The 19073-nt window shown below is 42.2% G+C and overlaps 1 protein-coding gene across 2 annotated transcripts; it reads left to right on the top strand.

Moving 5' to 3' along the window:
- The first annotated feature begins 1437 nt into the window (after positions 1 to 1437).
- Positions 1438 to 17566, top strand: snx7 (sorting nexin 7). Of its 2 annotated transcripts, XM_072679645.1 has the most exons (10): positions 1438 to 1631; positions 3424 to 3615; positions 3703 to 3813; positions 4467 to 4631; positions 5226 to 5424; positions 6344 to 6543; positions 6897 to 6983; positions 8549 to 8650; positions 10961 to 11113; positions 17138 to 17566. In XM_072679645.1, exons 1-10 carry the CDS (start codon positions 1518 to 1520, stop codon positions 17213 to 17215), a joined length of 1401 nt encoding a protein of 466 aa, XP_072535746.1. In that variant the 5' UTR covers positions 1438 to 1517; the 3' UTR covers positions 17216 to 17566. The 2 variants fall into 2 exon arrangements, with proteins under 2 accessions (XP_072535746.1, XP_072535747.1); XM_072679646.1 differs by lacking the exon at positions 8549 to 8650.
- Positions 17567 to 19073: the final 1507 nt, after the last annotated feature.

Here is a 19073-nt window from a genome sequence, read left to right as displayed (position 1 = left end):
TAATTGGAGTGAAGGCAGAAAAACACACTAGGAAAGGTTCAGTGTATTTTATACCTCATGGAAACGTTTTAAAATATAAGACGGCTGTTGTAACCGCCTTCAAAATCAAGCCTCACTGAAAAGACAAATCCCTTAAATGTCATGTATTCAAGCAAGCTTTTAATGGATTTCTACTCTACTCAGTTATTGTACTTTCTTCACGTAGTATTGAAATTACTCTTATTCAATTTCATTTAGAAAAGAACTCATTTGGACCTCATTTACAAATCTCAAACGCCGCGAGAGTTTCCGGCTTTTCTAAAACTTTTTTCCTCTATTTGAATTAAAAATACCAATCAACATTATGTCAGCGTAAAAACGAAAATGCCCATTGCTCTCCTCCTTCATTAGTATGCAAGGCCCACCACTGTCCATTAGCCTTCACAACACATGCACTACATGTCCAAATGTTTGTGGACACCTCTTTTCAAATGAATGCACTGAGCTACTTTAAGTTGCACCCATCGCTGACACAGATGAGCAAACGCACACAAACACATCTTGTCTAGTCCCTGTAGAGAGGTATTGCCAATTTAAGAGGACTCTCTAGAGCAGATCAACACGACCCTATTGGCACCATGCCTAATGCCAGGTATGGGCTAGAGGGGTAGACAGCATTGAGCTGTGGAGCAGTGGGACGGTGTTCTCTGGAATAACTTCTGGGATGAGTTGGGGAGATGATCATCCAGGATCCTGACCTCAATAGCACTTGCTGAATGCAATCAGATCTAATCTGGCAGAAAGCCTTCTTCCCTGGACAGTAGAGACAGTTACTCCAACAACAAAAAAAAGGGCAAAAGCTCTTTTTTAAACAATTAATGAGCAGGTGTCCCAATACTTTTGTCCATACCGTGTACCACCACCACCAAAAAAAAAAAAAAAAAACACTGTGATTTTACTGTGCTAAACTAGTTACATGAAGACTTAGTGAGTAAGGTTTTACCTTACCTTTTACCTTCACCTGTTAACAAATGGAAAAAACATTAACTAATGTTCATGTCAGATTTTTTTCATCTTTTATATACTGTAATATATGTTGGTGACAGCACTTGTACTGCTTTATGACTGGACACACCTCACACCTCACACAGCTTCTTCAGTGAACACAGCATTCCTTTATTTGGGTACTTTCCCTCAAGCTGTTTTAGGAGGTTACTTTTCCTTCCCCTGGAGAAACAACAGGCTACTTTCACGGGAGTATAGGTTTACCACTTCTGCCCAAAAAAGTCAACCAACCGCACTGTATGACTGCGGGCCACTTTTCCAGTTCGTCTACCTGAACTTCTCCGTCTGTAGAGGTCTGATCAGCCTGGCCTTCCTCTCCAGTGCAGATTCAGCGCTCTTCTTTCCTGACACGGTATTTCCGTTTCTGCGCACTCTGGTGCCCCTGCCTCTCTGCCCGAGTTTCACACACTGACGGAAAAGTTTGCCTCATGAACAGCGTTCAAGTTATCTGAGAGAAAGGAGCGATCTGAGCCATGATGAGCGGGACTGTGGTCGACAGCAGCAGTCCCACTGCTGCAGTCCCGGGCGACATCTCAGGACAGATGTTGGACGTGGACGAGGACGAGGATTTTGAGGTTTTCAGTAAGGTAAAGTCTCGGTGTCGGTGAAAGTGGGAGTGGAAGTCGGTTTAGCCTCACTGAGACCGGAGAGATAGTGTGATGATGGCTGCTGCTACTACTACTACTACTACTACTACTACTACTGCTGCTGCTGCTGCTGCTGCTGCTGCTGCTGCTGCTGCTACGTGGTCTGTCTGGCAGACTGTTGTTAACAGATTCGTACAAACTTGGCTACTTATTCGTCGGTTGAGTTTAATCAGATGTTGATACTAACAGAAAAAAAAAGTCCCTTGTACCCGCTCTGAATGTCTAGTGGCACTCCCAGCTCATAGCCTGTGACAATAACAACACCTCGCTGAATGAGCTCGGAGGATATAACACAAGCCTACTACGCAGTTTACCTCGAAAATGAGGGAAAGCAAAGGAAAAGACCGAACTCTATGTCGACTTGTTGCCATTCCTGTGTTTTCCTCTCATGCTGGGTTTCAAAGGTCAGAAATCAGCTGAGGTCAGTATTTCAAACCCTGCTAGCTACTTTCTTTCTTTGCACCGTGATCAGAGTAGACGGACTGCTGTAAGCTACTGCCTGCAGTGGCCAGACACGTACAAACAGACACCCCAGAAACCAGGAACGTATGATTTTGGACTTTTTCTTTTTCTTTTTAATGACGTTATGCTTCAGATGAAAACGTGTAGCTTGTCTAATGCTTCCTTTTTTAGGACCGCATGAAATCTGCTGACAGCAGTGGAGTTTGTTTTGACAGGAAGTCTCCATGAGAGGAGGTGCAGCGAGGCTGTGCAGGCCTCTTCTCCTCCTCAGAGATCTGACCTATCTGATTCTGGTTTTGGTAAAATGAGAAGTATTTGCATGAATCTCTGATTGAACGGTGATAAGGCAGTAGGCTTCGCAGGGAAAACAGTGCCTTAGTGCTAACTCACAATACACACTGGGGCTTTAGCAGAATGAATGATGCCATTCTATGGCTGAGTCTCAGTAGCACCCTGTCCCATATATAGTGCACAACTGAGTCACAGATGGCTTTTGCAGTCAAAGAGTGCACTAAATGTCTGGTAGATAGATGTTCAGCCTATGACTAAATCTAAAATACTCAGCAAAGTGTTGTTACATAGCAGGTAAGCTAGGGGCATAGCAGGTAAGCTAGGGGCAGTGGTGGCTCAGCGGTTAGAGCGCCGGGATATCGATAACAGGGTTGTGGGTTCGATTCCCGGGCTCGGGAATCGAACAAGTTGCCACTGTTGGGCCCTTGGGCAAGGCCCTTTACCCTCTCTGCTCCCCGGGCGCTGGAGTTGGCTGCCCACCGCTCTGGGTGTGTGTGTACTCACTGCCCCTATGTGTGTGAGTGTGTGTTCACTACCAGATGGGTTAAATGCGGAGGACACATTTCGCTGTACAGTGTACAGTGACAAATACGTGCACCTTTACCTTTAAATCAGATGTGTTTGACCAGGAGGAATACCAAAATATACACAAGAGAAAACCTCCTAGACTGGGGAGTCCTTGCCTGTGCAATCCAGTATTAAAACATTTAATTGACCAATTATTACAGGGGTGAAAAAGCTGAACCTAACTCATGTAACTCATACTAATATAGGTATTTAGTTTTAGTTGGATGCATGGTATATGCTCTCAGCATCCAGCTTTTGCCAAGACACATAGGCCCCTCATAAAACTGGATTATGCTATGGCTAGACTCATAGCTGAGGGTTTGGGGAAACAAGCCAGATCAGGAAGTCAGATTTCTATTATTCTCTCCATGTCCAGGTGATTGAGGGCTCAGTTTTCCTTGTTTTACTGTAGGATGCAACCTTCACGGACGGAAGCTCTTTGAATGCCTCTATGCAGACCTCCCCTGGCTCTATGGTCAATCAGTACAAGTTTGAGGAGGAGGACGAGCAGCCTGACATGAAAGACATTTTCGTCACAGTCGATAACCCTGAGAGCCATGTGACAGCCATTGAGACTTTTATTACGTACAGGGTTTTGACCAAGGTACACTACAAACCACATTCTTGAAAATTGTATCTGGTCTCATTTTCTGTCTAAGTGCTTAAAATGTTTCCCTGTCTCTGATCTCAGACCACCCGTAGTGAGTTTGACTCTAGTGAGTATGAAGTCCGCAGGCGCTACCAAGACTTCTTCTGGTTAAAAAGCAAACTGGAGGAGGCTCATCCCACGCTTATTGTTCATGTAGGTGAAATTTATCCCACATCCACACCACCCTCAGTATGCTGTAGAGATGAAGGCATGCAGCCCTTTTCTCTCATTTGCAAATGCACAAGTCTGATTTAGCATTTCAGGCTTCAGTCTAGATATGTCAGAACAGTTTTGACAGGTTTGAGAGGTACGTGTGTAAACATTAGACTGTTTTAAACGGTCAGCCAGTGTGTTAATGTGCAGTACAGATTGACACTGTCCAACAAAACAGGAAGTATCTCCAAAGCTGAAACTTTATAGAAGAAGGCAAATATGTTCTTAACTTTTAGTGTATATTAATATGAAGAGATTTTATTCCAAGTCATTTTGGAGCATTTCTTTTGGCCCATTGATCATGAAATGTTGTAATGATGCAGAAAAACAAAACTGAAAAGAATGGAGATTCTTGTTTTTGTGGACGTCTCTGAAATGGTAACTTTATAGGAGAAATGTAATGCATGTTGATGTAGCAATATTTTATTCCAGTTAATTTTGGATTGTTTTGATTGATTACAATTCTGAAATTCCCACACAATGAACAAGACCTTTGGCTGTAACGGTATAAATCATGAACTCCTGTGAATCCTTTGTTACGCCCTTTGTGCTCTACTGTCATGCAAAACAATGCCTTGTTTGTGCTGTTTCAGCCACTACCAGAGAAATTTGTGATGAAGGGAATGGTGGAGAGATTCAATAACGACTTTATTGAGACCAGGAAGAGAGCGCTACACAAGTTTCTCAACAGAATAGCTGAGCATCCGATTCTCTCCTGCAGTGAGGATTTCAAGATATTTCTCACAGCACAAGCCTGGGTAAAACACACAAACACAGTTACAGTGAAACACACCTGGATCTATACCCATTAGAGATAGGCAGGGTAGGTTTTGTCTGGGAAATTACAAAATCTTTAATAAACCTTCCTTACAGTAGACTGCAGATATTTTCAGTTCACATTTCACTTTTATACTTTACATACTCCTACACACAACACACCCACCCTGTCCAACCTAATCTGATTATTACTGGCCTTCACTATACGCACAGTTCGCCTATTCATATTGACCTATGCACTCACAGTTCCTCTAGGAATATCAGGCTCTGGAGGTACACTAAGGGCTGTTTTGAGATTATGTTGCCATAACAATTATATGTATCATGCAAAAGCTCTTTGCTGCTTTGTTGCCTTGTCTTAGAGATGTACTGTTGTGGCAAGTGACCAATGATTGACCAATGTTTTGCTCAGACATTCATTTTAATTGTCTCAGCATTTCTTTTTTTTAATTAAAAATGCTTAAGCTTCTCTTTACTGGCACTCTAAGCTTTTATCACCGCCAAACTCTGTGATGATATTATCAGCGTTCAGCAGTTACACTTTCCCTTTTTTAACCTGATACTGTCATCTACAGGAGCTGGCCTCTCACAAGAAGCAAGGACCTGGTTTTTTGAGCAGAATGGGAGATACAGTGCGAGCAGTTGCTGCCACAGTCAGAGGGGTCAAAAACCGACCAGAGGAGTTCAGTGCCATTCAGGACTATGTGGAGGAATTCAGTCAAAAGATGACCTCGTTGGACAAAATCACCCAGAGAATCATCAGAGAAAAAAAAGGTATGTTTTGACTTTCACTAAATATTTAATTAGATTTTCAGTCTGTGTCTCTGACCCCTCAGTTTGGCCCCGCCTTCCTGTTCTCAGACTCCTGACCATGGAGGGCTGTGGTGTTATCGGGATTCAAACCTATGATCTCCTGCCTTAACAAGCAGGCAGTTGGACAGATACAGCACTCTAGAGCTGTAAAACAAGCATATGTTTACACATCTGTGTTTTGAGAAAGAACAGAAAGGCAAATTTACTCAGAACTATGTTCTATCTAGTGTGACTATATAGCTTTAGAATGGCACAGCATTCTGCCTGCGTATCAAGTGTGAAGAGATCATAAGTGTAAATCCCAGCAAGGGCTTAACACTCCATTGTCAAAAATGTCCCAGTCCTTGGGACATCACAGGAAATTCTAATACATTGAGGGGGAGAAACAAAAATCTAAGACTAAAAATCTGCTAATATTTTTGAGTTTATATATATATATTGCTGACCAAACTGAGATGCAGAATTTAGTTTATTTAAAAAATATTATATTATTTTACAGCTTTTAAATATGCATGTGCAACATGGCAGTAAATGTCAGTAAATACTTACACATATACAGCTAATACTGCTTCACATGTTAAGAGAAATTTAATGTAAGAGGGGACACATGTAAATCACAGTCATCTGAACAGCCTGGAAAGCTCTTGCAGGTTTTTGCATTATCAACATTCAAGAAATTAATGTTAATAATTTTTTAATCTTTTTATTTAGAACAGAATGAAATATTTTAGCATTAGGATACTCAAGTTTGTCTCAGTACAATATAAGTTTACTGGAATATATTAAATGGCTAAAATTCCCATCCCTACTCCCTAACACCAGTCTGGTCTGATGATAGAGCATTGTAATGAGTAGTCAAAATGAGCTCTTCTGTATCCAGAGTACCTAGAGGAGCTGAAGGAGTGTGGACCCATCTACACTCTGTGGTCAGGCTCAGAGGAGGAGCTGGTGGAGCCTCTGAAGCAGATGGCGGGTTGCTTGGACAGGTGCTGCAGAGAGACTGAAGAGCAGGTCCAGCAGCTCAGCAACAGCCTGCTCCCAATCCTTCACGAGTATGTGCTCTGCTCAGAGACACTTAAGGTAATGTTGAGAGATGTTTACAGGCAGTAAATGTTGAATAAGTAATCTCCAAAGTGAATCTCCAAAGTGACTGTATTATGGAATTATTGAAGATTTTTTAACCCTCTTTCTGACACTTCTCTCTTTTAAAATAAACAGTACTGTTTTAAGGTTTATAAAAAAAAGCCATGTTCAATTTGTGTTTTGACAGTTCTAGCATTTCATCTTATTTGTGCTGTAACTGGAGGCATGAACCTTGGTTCAATACTATGATCAATATAATGTGCATTATGTTTTACCAAGGCTTATTATGTATTTCATCCAGTTCTATATTTCATTAAAGTGTTATTGATCATGGCATTTGTAATACACAGGCAGTACTTCGGAGACGAGACAACATCCAAGCGGAGTTTGAGGCTAAAAATGAGGCTCTTGCCACTAAGAAGACCGACACCGAAGCAGTGAGTGCAGTATTGACTCTTTCCTTTTTCCATTTAATCCGACCAACACTCTCTTGCAATTTCCCAAAGATTATTAGCAATAAAGCCTCGCTTCAGCAGCCATGTCTGCTTTCATTTGAAAGCAATCCATTTTAAGCCTAAAGAGGAATATGGTGAGATTATATAAATATCTCAAGAAAGCTGAGGAAGTCCCACTGAGCCTAAACGCACTTCAACTAGAACACGGTAAATATGGTTGAATATAGCCTGCACTAGTCATATCATTCTTAAATCTCTTGGACTTCTGACTTTTTTTGCATCAATTCCATCAAATGTCATGAGTACAAAAAAAAGATCATCCTACAGAGAGGGGAAAGGGGCATTATTGGGCAGAGTCCTGTTGAAGAAGTGCTTGAAGGTTGCAGAGGTGCCCTCCAGCTTAGCAATAACCTTTCTCCAGAGAATTTAATTACAGACAGTGCGCACTGTTCTTGATGACTTCCACTGGGGTGTATAGCTGTTGTGAGATGGAAGGATTCTTTTTTTTTTATGGTCTGTTTTTAGATTGCTTTGCTCTCTGTGTCTGGTCTACGGACATTTAACATTGAGCACTCCTTCAAGGAGTTTAGCTCTGCTCTGCTCGTAATGTGGTTCTTTTGTACAAATAAACTGTACTTTAGACCTAAGTGCACCAAATGCCAATGCCAGGTAGTGTGACAATCACCATATAACCCGCTTGAATTTGAATACAGCCCTATGCAAACACTGTTATCTGGCCTTGTCTGCAAAATGTCACTGTGACTTATGTAACCACAAATGGGAAGTAAGTGAAAACATTGATATATATATATTGTATGGTTCTGAAAATGTAAGGGCAATGGACAGAGATTTTGAACTGTCCCAATTATTGGCTCTTTAATGGGTTACTAATCATTACACAAAAGTACATACAATGCTGTGAAAAAGTATTTGCCCCTTGCCAATTTCTTTTATTTTTGCATGTCTGTGACATTCATATGTTTCAGATCATCCAACTAATTTTAATACAAGATAAAAACCAAACTAGTATACAGTACAGAATGCAGCTTCTTTATGTGATCATTTCATTCATTGAAGATAAAGATTTATTCAAACCTATATCACCCTTGTGAAAAAGCTCAACAACTGTTGTGCCACCCAGTAACAACTGCAATTAAATGTTTCCTGATAAGTTTCCATGAGTCTTTTTACACGCTGTGGAGGAATTATGGCCTACCTCTTCTTTTTTGCAGTTGCATTGTTTTATCTCAGTATTTTGTTATATCATATAATGGGATTCAAGTCAAGACTCCAAAGCCTTAATTTTGTTTCTTTTGAGCCATTCTGAGGCGGACTTGCTTGTGTGCTTCAGGTAATTGTCCTGCTGCATGCCCCAACAGCGCTTGAACTTTCGGTCATGAACTGACGGGCGAACATTCACCTTCGGGCTTTTCTGCTGGACAACAGATTTGTTTTTCAAATAGAGGGCAAACACTTTTTCGCAGCACTACACCTTTTCTTACCTGTTGCATCTAATGTGTCCTCCTGTATTGGTTGTGTTCATGAAGGAGTCTAAGGTGCTGAGTTTAGCATGGGACAGTCTGGTGGGCAAAGACCCAGAGGAGGTCAAACAGCAGAAACAGCAGAAGCTTAAAGGAGAGATTAAAGAGGTACTGCGTTTAAAACAGCAGTGGAGCATGGCTTTACTAGCTTGCAAATCTGTTCTTGGAAGCATAATTTATTTTTGAGCTGGTAACATTTTACGAAGGTCAGGAATTCTAAGAGGCTACACCCAATGTCTGAGGGGGCTGTTACAGATATGCACGGCTGAACTGGTTTATCTGAAGACCTGAAGAATGTGAAGTGTTACCAGTTCATTTCTGAGCATAGTGAAGAGCCAGGGGATATTAAGTTGTGGTTCTGAAGGGACAGTGTCTAGTAGCGTTTGGTGTTTTTTTTTTGTTTTTTTTTTCCCTGCTTAGAAACGTCATGTTCAGTCCAGTCATTAATTGTCTGGTTCACTAGGTGGATTTCAGCTGGGAAACCACCAAACTGTGCTGGACACCAGCCCTTCAGGACTGTGATTGAATAGCCCTGGTTTAGACTTGCGTATGGATGTAGGAAAATGCTGAAATGCTCTGAGGCGTCAGCCTTGTGTAGCATCTCTGGCCTCTTTCATTCTGGCTGGCCTTGCTTTGGCTCGTGTGGCTGCATGTTAACTTTGGCTGTGCTGGTGTTTTGCGCCGTGGCAAAAGGTTTCTTCTAAATGTATCTCTTTCCTCTAGCAGAATTATGGTTGACTTTGGAGAGCAGACGTTGCAGAGGGTGCATGTGGTTATAAATGAGATCCTGTGCTCTGTATTGTGGCTGGCCTCCCTCAAATCATGTCAAATGATTCCCCATTGCATGCAGAAGCGGAAATAATATTTTACAGCTATCTGAACACTAGCAGTAAAGAATGGCTGTTGATTACGACCGTGTTAATGCTGAATGAAATGCTGTGGCCCGTTGAACATGTGTGATGTAATGTTCTATCCAGCAGATGTCAGTAAAGGTCAGAAGAAGCATATGGAAAACCCATTCAACCATGCAGTTCCCTGGTATCTGATGGTAGCAGTGCATAAGGGTTTTTTTATGTATACGAGCTCTTAGTTAGTGAAAAGAGTCTTGTGTAGCATTATAATGAGTTTTTTTTTAATTGTCTGATTTATCTCTTATTCATTATGTTCAATAGGCTTGAGTGCATTTTAATGATGAAACGTAGATCTGTGCTTTTGATCCTAATGGCTAAGTATGCATGTGCAAACTAGTGTGTTTGTTAGTATTATGTGCCTGCTGTGTATCTTGTAATGACAGCGAGGGCAAATCAGCGTAACTAATGATCTGTCCTCATTGTCATCTGGGAAATGCGGCTCCAGACAGTTACTGAACACGCCAGCACTGCCTCCCTCCCCCTGTGCATCGGCCCCATTCAACCCAAACCATCTCTCGTTCCACAAGACAGCCTCACGTAATCAGAGTCTTTATACACAAACAAACACACACACACAAACATATGCCTATCCAGAAGGGACCTGGGCAGAAGTGGCAGCAAACACCTAGTGCTCGACCTTCACCAGCTCAGCTGTCAATAAGGCGACTGGTTCTCTAAAGCTCTTCCCCTCATCTCCGCTTACTAATTTGACATGCATTCCTCCCTGTGGTCCCCAGACATCCCAGCCGTCGATTAGCGTGTTGACTAATCATTTTGCTTCGTGCTTCAGTGCAAAGTGATACTTTTTGTGTGTTATCAAAAGCCTATTGGACCCAGGAGAACACTTGCTCAGAAAGCAAGCGGTTTGATTCAGATAAGTCGTTAGGAAACACCTTGATGAGGTGGTCGGATCAATTGTGCTGCAGTAACAAGAGGGCGTTTGTACTGTAGTGTCTTATAAGGTACCTACAGACTGTTCTGCTGCACTGTAAAGAGATTCCAAACTGGTCAGGAATGTGTGCATTTATGACGTGTAAATAACTGTTTAGTGAGGACTAGTGCATCATAGCATGTAAAGAGTTAACCCTGGCAAAAGTGAAGCCTGCAGCGTGTCGCTGGTAGAATGACTGAGGCGGCCTTACTTGAATACTGAACCGAGAATGTGCCAAGGAACAAATTAGCGTAATTACAGTGAGTCAAGCTGTCTCTACAAGTTCAACAGAACTGCCCATATGCATCATTCCAAATTAAAATTGAACAAAATTTAATAGCAGCCCACTCAATAATGAAAGGATTTTAAAAGGCTCCTGAAAATAAAACATTCCTCTTTCATCCAGCTCATTTGTGAATGAAGGACTAAGTTTTACATCAGGGAAGATGTTTCTAGCTGATTCTCATGTGACTTGGCTGGCTTTTGGACGGAAGCATTGTAGGTTTGAGGCTGAGTGTCTGTGTTGGATGTGTCTCATATTTGTTGTGATTTGGGTGTGATTGTGTGTATGGGCAGATGAAGGAGGAGATTGACAAGCTGGAGGACAAGCTGGAGTTTGCCAACAACACACTAAAGGGGGACTGGAGCCGCTGGCAGAAGAGCATGAGGGCTGACCTCAGAGCAGCCTTTACCTGTGCTGCGGAGAAGAACGTGGAACACTACGAAAAGGTGAGCAGTGTCCATCTACTAGTTCTTATCAGAGTAAGTCAGTCTAGGTAGCTTAGGTATTTTCTACAAGAGATTAAAAAAATAGACCTTAATAACATTAACTATCAGTGTGGCCTGTGCTGATGTTTTGGCACCTTTGCCGCAAAGGCCTGACCAAATATGTTTTTTAGATACTACGTTTAGAAAAACTGCTTCATAAAAAGCGACATTTGTGACTGCCATATACTAAGTTATTTAACAGTAGTTAGGTTACAGATCTTGGAAATTACATGTATTTACAATGTTTACACATTAAGTTGTGCATAAATTAAAGTGTTTTTGTGGGGGTTTTTTGTGGGGGGGGGGGGGGGGTCAATTTAACAATTTTCTGCTTGATAAGCAGGCGCAGACAATTCACTAATAGTAGCATTGTTATTTATTTATACATTTATTTTAGATATCTACTTACATTTTGTATATAAAACTGGCACTGTGGGCCTTCTGTGCATTCCTGATGCTCTAGGATGTGTCTGACCAGAGACATTATAAATAAGAAGACCAGCCACTGGTTGAAATATGAATGGAAGTTCTCATGAAGCTAAACATTTATTGAAAGAGACAACCCCAAATGTGGAGATTTGTGCAAGAGCAATAGCCAGAAAAAAAAGGAAAAATCTGTTTGTTTGGTTTTTTGGGACAGGAAATGTACCTCAAAATAAGGCCTTAAACATGTTGTGCAGCAAAGTGACCCAAGAATATTCTGCAAAGAAGAGTGGGGGGAAAATCCAACCACAAGAACTAAAAAAAAAAAAAAAAAAAAAAAACATTTCGCTTCTTCAAAAAGCATTTGCGAGCAAGGATTTCTGTCAAAGGGGTTCTAATCATGTCCTGACTCTGTAAGGTGCACACAAACCGAAGTTACTCTTTTTATTTTATAAAAATACACAAATATAGAGTAATTGTGTATTAAGATGTGATGAAAAAAATTGTATTTAATGTTTAATTGGCTACCGAGGCTTACTACCTCCCATCCGATGTTTTAAAAAAATATATACTCATCGTTTGCCACCCGGTTGAAGTTTTGGATCAGTTACAAATTGTTCTTGATGGATGCATGTGGCTTTCTCCCTGTGCTCATTTGCATTTGCTTTGGGTATTTGCCAGTAGAGGGTGGTAGTATTTCATTGTATACTCACTGACAGTTTACCATATGTAATGGGTCTCCGAGGCTATAAAGATAGGCTGATATTTCCAGTTGAAAAGGTTTGGAGGGTTGAGGTATTATGATGGATGTCATTAGATGGGCACACTCTCTTTTTATTTGCTCCCTGTAGCTCCCTCTTTCACACCTCCGAGTTGAATCAGAAATCGTGACCCAAGCACTGATGGTGCAATACAGCCTGGAAAGTGGAATTGGCATCTGCGAATAAGGGAAGGCCGTTCAGGGACTCTGGCGAGAGATGTCAGATGTTTATAGAGATTGTGATCCATCAACAATCTTGCTGCCTCTTGATGCTCCCTGGGACCAACCTGTGCTTTCTTAGAACAAGGGAAGGAGAATGTAATTATAGTAAGTGTGAATATCACACGTTCAAGCTGTTCTAGAGCTTGAGTCTCAGCCACAACATTAACACCACATAGGTGATAGGTGAAGTGGAAAAACACATTGATTATCTTCATCTACTGTGCCGTCTGTCAAGGGGTGGATATATTAGGCAGCAAGTGAACAGTCAGTTCCTGAAGTTGATGTGGTAAACAAGAGCAGAGCTGCTTTGACACGAGTCAAATTAGGGTGGCTAGGCGACCAGATCAGAACATCTCCAAAACATCAGGCATCAGGTCTTGTGGGGTTTTGTGGGGTCAGTACCTACCAAAAGTTGTTCATGAAAGGGCAACCGGTGAACCGGCGACAGGGTCATGGGCACCTGCGGCTCATTAACACAATCCATGGAGGTGTACTGCCAGATACCACTGGATGACTTCAGAGGTCTTGTGGAGTCCATGCCTTGAAGGCTCAAATCTGTTGTGGCTGCACAAGGGGCAATATTGGGCACTATTGTTGTGGCTGATCAGTGTACGTATTTCAACCATGCATGAGAAGAACATTAGTTACTAATCAGATTCACTTATTTGTCTGAGGTAGATGCTTAGAGATGCTATGGTTCTCTAAAGCAGAGGGCTGTAAAGAGGGAGCCATAGGTATTGCCTGGTATGTATTGACCGAACAGGCAAGAACAGGAGGAAATTACAAAATTAGAAAGTCACGAGAGAACCATCTCCTAGCTCACATACTGTTAATTCCATGATTTATTTTTTCTCAGCCTGTAGAGACTGGTATGTTATTGTTGTGTACATTTTATGGGGGGAACAAGAAAGCACACATTCTAAATAAAACAACTCTGGGTCATTCATGCATTATTGCAAGTTTCCATCAAAGACAGCACAGGTGAGATTTGAATTAGGACAAGCCTATTCCTCATTTCATGTTTGTTGTTTTTGTTGTAACCCTAAGGCTACAGCACCTTTTTTGTTTAATATCAAGGAGAAAAAAAACACACATCAAACAGTTGAATGAAATAGTGGGTGAGGTGAAAAAGAAAGTATATAAAAAGAGAGAAAGGAGGGGTAAGCAAAACCACAGTGAATGGCAATAGATAGAGAGCTCTGTAGGCTTAAGTGGAGCCAGTTCAGAGGAGTGTGAGATGGGGTCCCATGATGAGAGGCAGCATTACAGTGCGGTAGTAAGTGGTGAACGCAACTGAGGAAATGCACTCTGCATTAGAACCCTGGCTTTAGAGTTTGGTATGCAGGTGGCGCTGGGGGACGGTTGTGTGCCTGTGGCGGTCCCAGGCCCCCTGAATGATTAATGCACTTCAGAATGACCTCAATAAGGTGAGGCAAGGGGATGAAAATCCTCCTCTGAGGCCGGGGGCTGAGGGCCACAGGTTTTGACAGGACCTGGGGAGAGTGCTCCACTGTGCCCCAGCTATAGTGGAGCACATCCTGAAGTGCCTCATGCACAAAGAGAAATAATGAGGTAGATTTAGGGAAGTTATAGATTTAAGAAAAAGGAGATGAAAGTAAAGTGCATGTGGAAAGGTGGCAAATGAAAAGAAGAGGAGATGCAAGGAAAGAGCGTCAAACATCCAGAGAGCAGGGAGACAGAGTGGTGTTGAACATAAGATGACGTGTGGAGTTTGCAACGTCCATTTAAAATGCAGAGTTAGATGTGGTTTTAATTAAAAATGAAATATGTTTACAAATGGAATAAGCATCTGGTAAGATTTTGCATTAATGTCCAAGATCTCAGTTTATTGACATTAGACCCATTTACCTTGCACTCTTCGACTCATTTAACTAGTCTCAAAGCTCATGAGGTTCATTTCTGAATGCATTGTAATCAGGGACGCTTGCGTCTTTCTATCAGAAATGTATACAGAAAGTGAAGATCCCCAGTCTAACCCTGTCTGCTTGCGTGGGTTGGTATAGGAATTTTTAGAGGCATTTGCATGGTAGCCTATACAACACTGTGGGCACAGCAGCCGTACACTGTAAGATGGCAAGTTCAGAGGATTGCCATGGAGACACCATAGCAACAAGGATGTTGCTCAGAGATGGGGAAGACAAGGATCTCGTCATTAAATGCAAGACTTAAATTAGACAGAGCAGAGCGTTTTCGAGGTTTGCCAACACTGCCTTAGAAACACCCCTTCTGGGCCACGGGGTACAGCAGGGGTCGATGCTAGGCTTTCTATTATTCATTCTAAGAACCCCCTACAGTAGATGTTTCCCCTGTGACAGCTCTCACTGCTTTCTGAGCCACGACGCCATTGTTGACAGTGCATTGCAGAGAAGTTTGTTTTTCTGTCTCTGCGTATGCACTTTGAAGTAGCTCAAGTTGATCTTGTCTCTCCTAGGTCATATGTTCTAAGTCTGTGTGTACATTTGTAAGCATGCCTGCCTCCAGACTAAGAATGGCTGATTATTCACACTGCCCTGCCTGTGTTGTTCCCTGATTAGCCCTGTTTACCTGCACATCCCGTCCTAGCAGCTGCTGCTGAGGCAGAGCAGTGCTGGTTAATGGGGCCAGGCCCTCGACCTCCTAATGAGCCTCCTTATTGCAGCTGAGCTTTCTCCGGCTCTGTCCACAGAAGCCACTAAAACTAGCTGCAGTGGAATGTCTGGTGTCTGTTACAATGTCCAGCCACACTAACCCTGCCATACTTCCACCCCATCCCAGAAGCAACAAATGGCTGATAATAATGACTATCAACTCAACACATCACTGAGTATTGAGATCCCCAGTTCTGGTCACTCCACTTAGATGCTTCAGCCAATTCTTTGCCTCTGCAGACGCTTGCGTCAAAGCACGTCACTCTGTGATTGAGCTTGCGCAATAATCTCACAAGTGCTGTTTTTTTGGGGGCTTATTCTTGTTGTTGCAACTGTATTGCATGCGTGGTTCCCCTCTGTGCAGTGCACTGTAAAATATGTATCTCTGGATTTAGGATGAGTCACATGGTTTATCAGTTGCATCAACAGTGCCGTGTTCTACTGCAGCCCTAACTTGCCTTTCACTTTGACTTCTTTCGCCGGCCTTTTGAAACCTTAGTCAAGTTTTTCTTTTTGATGTCTGCCCACGTCACCCATCAAAGCACGGTGAAATCAATGCGAGCTGCAAGCAAACAGTGGCCTGTATCAGCCTTCAGCCAGTGCTCTTTTCCAGCCCGAGGGTGTCGGTGACCCCACTGCCCAGAGCCAGGGCAAGCGAGGGTTGAGCAGTTGTCTCAAGAAAATGAAAGAGTGAAAGGACAGTCTGCTACTCCACCTGCTTCAGCTTCATAATGTGCTTCTACCCTCATGATGGGGAATCAAACAAGACTTGTCCTTGAGTCTTCCTTGGAGTCTGTTTTGTATGCTATCCATGGTGTCAGCCGTGGAAATTGTGGGTTTTGTTCCAGGCTGTTTTTAGAGGGGGACAAAAAAGTTTTTATTCACATTTGAAATTTTTATGCGGTACACTCATTTCTAATTCTCTTAGTTGGAATAACTTCTCTGAGACAAATGGGGCAATCAGTCAGATGATTTAGTATGCATTCCCTATCCGTCCTTCAGTTTCAGCAGAAAAATGTGGACCAAGTGCTGTTAAACTCTACGACTTGTTCCCTGACCGTTTCCTGTTCATTGTCTGATTGGCCATAAATTATGTGGGGGTGTTGGAGAGGCCAGCCAACAGGCTGCCTTTGATGTGGTCTTTTCTAGCAGGTCTACTGAGCTGTCTCTCCTCTCGACACATTAATATTCTAGTCTTCCTGAGTCAGATGTCCATAGAGACAGCTCAGAACAGGGAGGAGCTTTTAGTTACTCTACCTTACCACTTCTGTAGCTCTACCATTCATACCTCACCTCTTATTTGTCCTAGTAATGAAGCTTACTATTATTTTTTTCTGTCTAGACCTTGAAATTTAATCATTTACCCAAATCTGGTCAGTGGTCAGTGAACTAAAGTCTGGACATATAATAATGCACAGCTGATTTTGACAGTCGTCCAGCACCTTGCCTCATGTGGAGCACTTCAAAAAGGTCAGAGCTTGTCTTCGGCATGTGACGAAGTGCTGTGCTGGTGAAGTGCTTTTGACAGGCACTCAGCCGCAGTGAGCATGCCTCTGGTGTGCCAGCCACGACACAGACTCTCAAGTGCCAGGCAAGTTGTGTGGGCTGTTGTGGGGGGGTTAGGGGAGTTGGAGTGTTTGGGCCTCAGAGCGAGAAGGACATTAATCTAGAACCTGGCAAGTGACACATAAATGGCGTGCAAGCCCACGTCCGGCCACAGCTTGTGAATGAAATTGGGTGCTAAATTGAAAGTTGCCATGTGTCAGCCCTCATGGCAGCCTTCAAAATAGTCTCCCATTACTCTGGGGTCAGGGGGTCTTTATTGATGGAGGGCGGAAACACACCCAGACGAAAGTCCATAGGTGCAGACTTGAGAGAGATGGAGATGGAGACTTGATGATGCCGTCATTCTAAATGTGTGTTCTCTTGCAGTGCCTGGCAGTGTGGGAGTCATTCCTGCTGTCTCAGAGGACTGAGGCCAATGAAGGAGGAGAAGGAGACGATTCTTAATCTCCCGTGATGCATTTAGACAAAACACGATGACCAAAGACAAGTTTTTACCTAGCAGTCCAAATTGTGCAGTAACATACCACTGCTGGAGATATCTCGGTATGAACTCAACTGTGCCTTATCCTCAGCTGACAAGGGATAGGGAAATGTGTAATGGACCCATTTTTTCTATTCTCTATTGCCATGAGTTTGTCTGAAGAAAGCTGTTTTATTTTCTTTGCAACAGATTTGTTGACAATATGAGAAAATGACAAACATTTTATGAGACTATATTTTTGTTTTTGGTTTATTATAAGCATCTAATGCATTATTGGGTTTTTAGATTTGACAATAAAAAATTAATTGAATACATACCGTTTATGGCTTTCTGATCTTTTGGGTACCATTACTTTGTGCTGTTATTTATATGGACAAAAGTATTGGGACACCTGTTCATTTATTGTTTTTACCGAAATCAAGGGTATTAAAAAAAAGTTTATCCTGCTTCTGTTGGAGTAACTGTCTCTAATGTCCTGGAAAGGTTTTCTGCTAGATTTTGGAGCATTGCCTGTGAGGATTGGATTTCATTTAGTTGCAAGAATGTGAAGAAAGTGAGGTAGTAGTTGTTGGATGATCACTACCCCACCTCATCCCAAACACTGGATGGCACACCATCATTCCAGAAAACACAGTTCCACTGCTCCACAGCTCAGTGCTGGAGGGCTTTTTATCCACTCTAGTTCACACCTGGCATTAGGCATGGTACCAATAGGCTCAGAGAGTCCTATTCTAGTGGCACATCTGTGTCAGCAGTGTGTGCAGCTTAAAGTAGCTGAATGCATTTTTAGAAGAGGTGTCCACAAACATTTGGACACATAGCGTATGTTAGTGTATAGAATATATTTGGGTAAACAGGTTTTATCTATAAGATTATCTGGTATAGTTTACACTATTTGACCTTCCAGGTCCTAAACAGCTTGAGCTACTGCTAATGTGACTAAATGATCTACACCCAAACCATACAATCCAGTACAATCCAGATGGCCTTGTATGGCATTTCATTGCTCTCTTGATTTATTTTCATTTTAAAGTATTTTTGGACAAAACAATGTACACTTACCAAGCGCTTCTACTCATTCATGCAGTTATCTAATCAGCCAATTTTATAATATTATGTAGAGCTATGTGTCAGCAGCTTCAGGTATTATCCCACATCAGCCAGAATGGGAAACCAATCTGGTGTTGCTGATTTTGAAGGTGGGATGATTATTGGTGCCAGGTAGGTTTGTTTGACTATTTCTATAACTGCAGATATCCTAAGGTTTTCAGCACAACAGCTAGGGCGTGGATAGGCTACAACCACACAGCCAAGAACAAAAGACTGAGACTGCAGTGGGCATATGTTCATCATAGGGTCAGAATTTGGCACCTGTAAAACCTATGGACCCAGGCTGCCTTACATCAACAGTCCAGGCTGGTAGAGGTGATGTAGTGGTTTGGGTAATTGGGTAACAGCCTCTTTGAGTATTGTTGCTGATCATGTGCATCCCTTCATGACTACAATTTACAAGTTACTTCCAGTATGGTAATGCGCTATGTCACAAAGCTCTCTACTCAAACTGGTTTTATAAACTGTCACCCTGATCCAAATCGAACAGAATCCTTTTGGGATTTAGTAGAAAGGAAGATTTGCAGCAAGAAAGTGCTCCTGGAAGAACTGCAGGAATTGTGTGACACAAAAATGTCAACATGGACCAAAATGACGTTTCCAACATCCTGTGGAATCCCTGCCAAGAGCCGAAGCAGTTTTGAGAGCAAAAATAAAGCCCTACCCAGTATTAGTACAGTGTTCCTCATAAAGCGCTTACTAAGTGAATGT

The sequence above is a fragment of the Salminus brasiliensis genome, chromosome 5, assembly GCF_030463535.1.
Source record: "Salminus brasiliensis chromosome 5, fSalBra1.hap2, whole genome shotgun sequence".
Taxonomy (NCBI): Eukaryota; Metazoa; Chordata; class Actinopteri; order Characiformes; family Bryconidae; genus Salminus; species Salminus brasiliensis.
The sequence above is the reverse complement of the archived record's forward strand: the minus strand, read 5'-3'. Positions and strand labels throughout refer to the sequence as shown.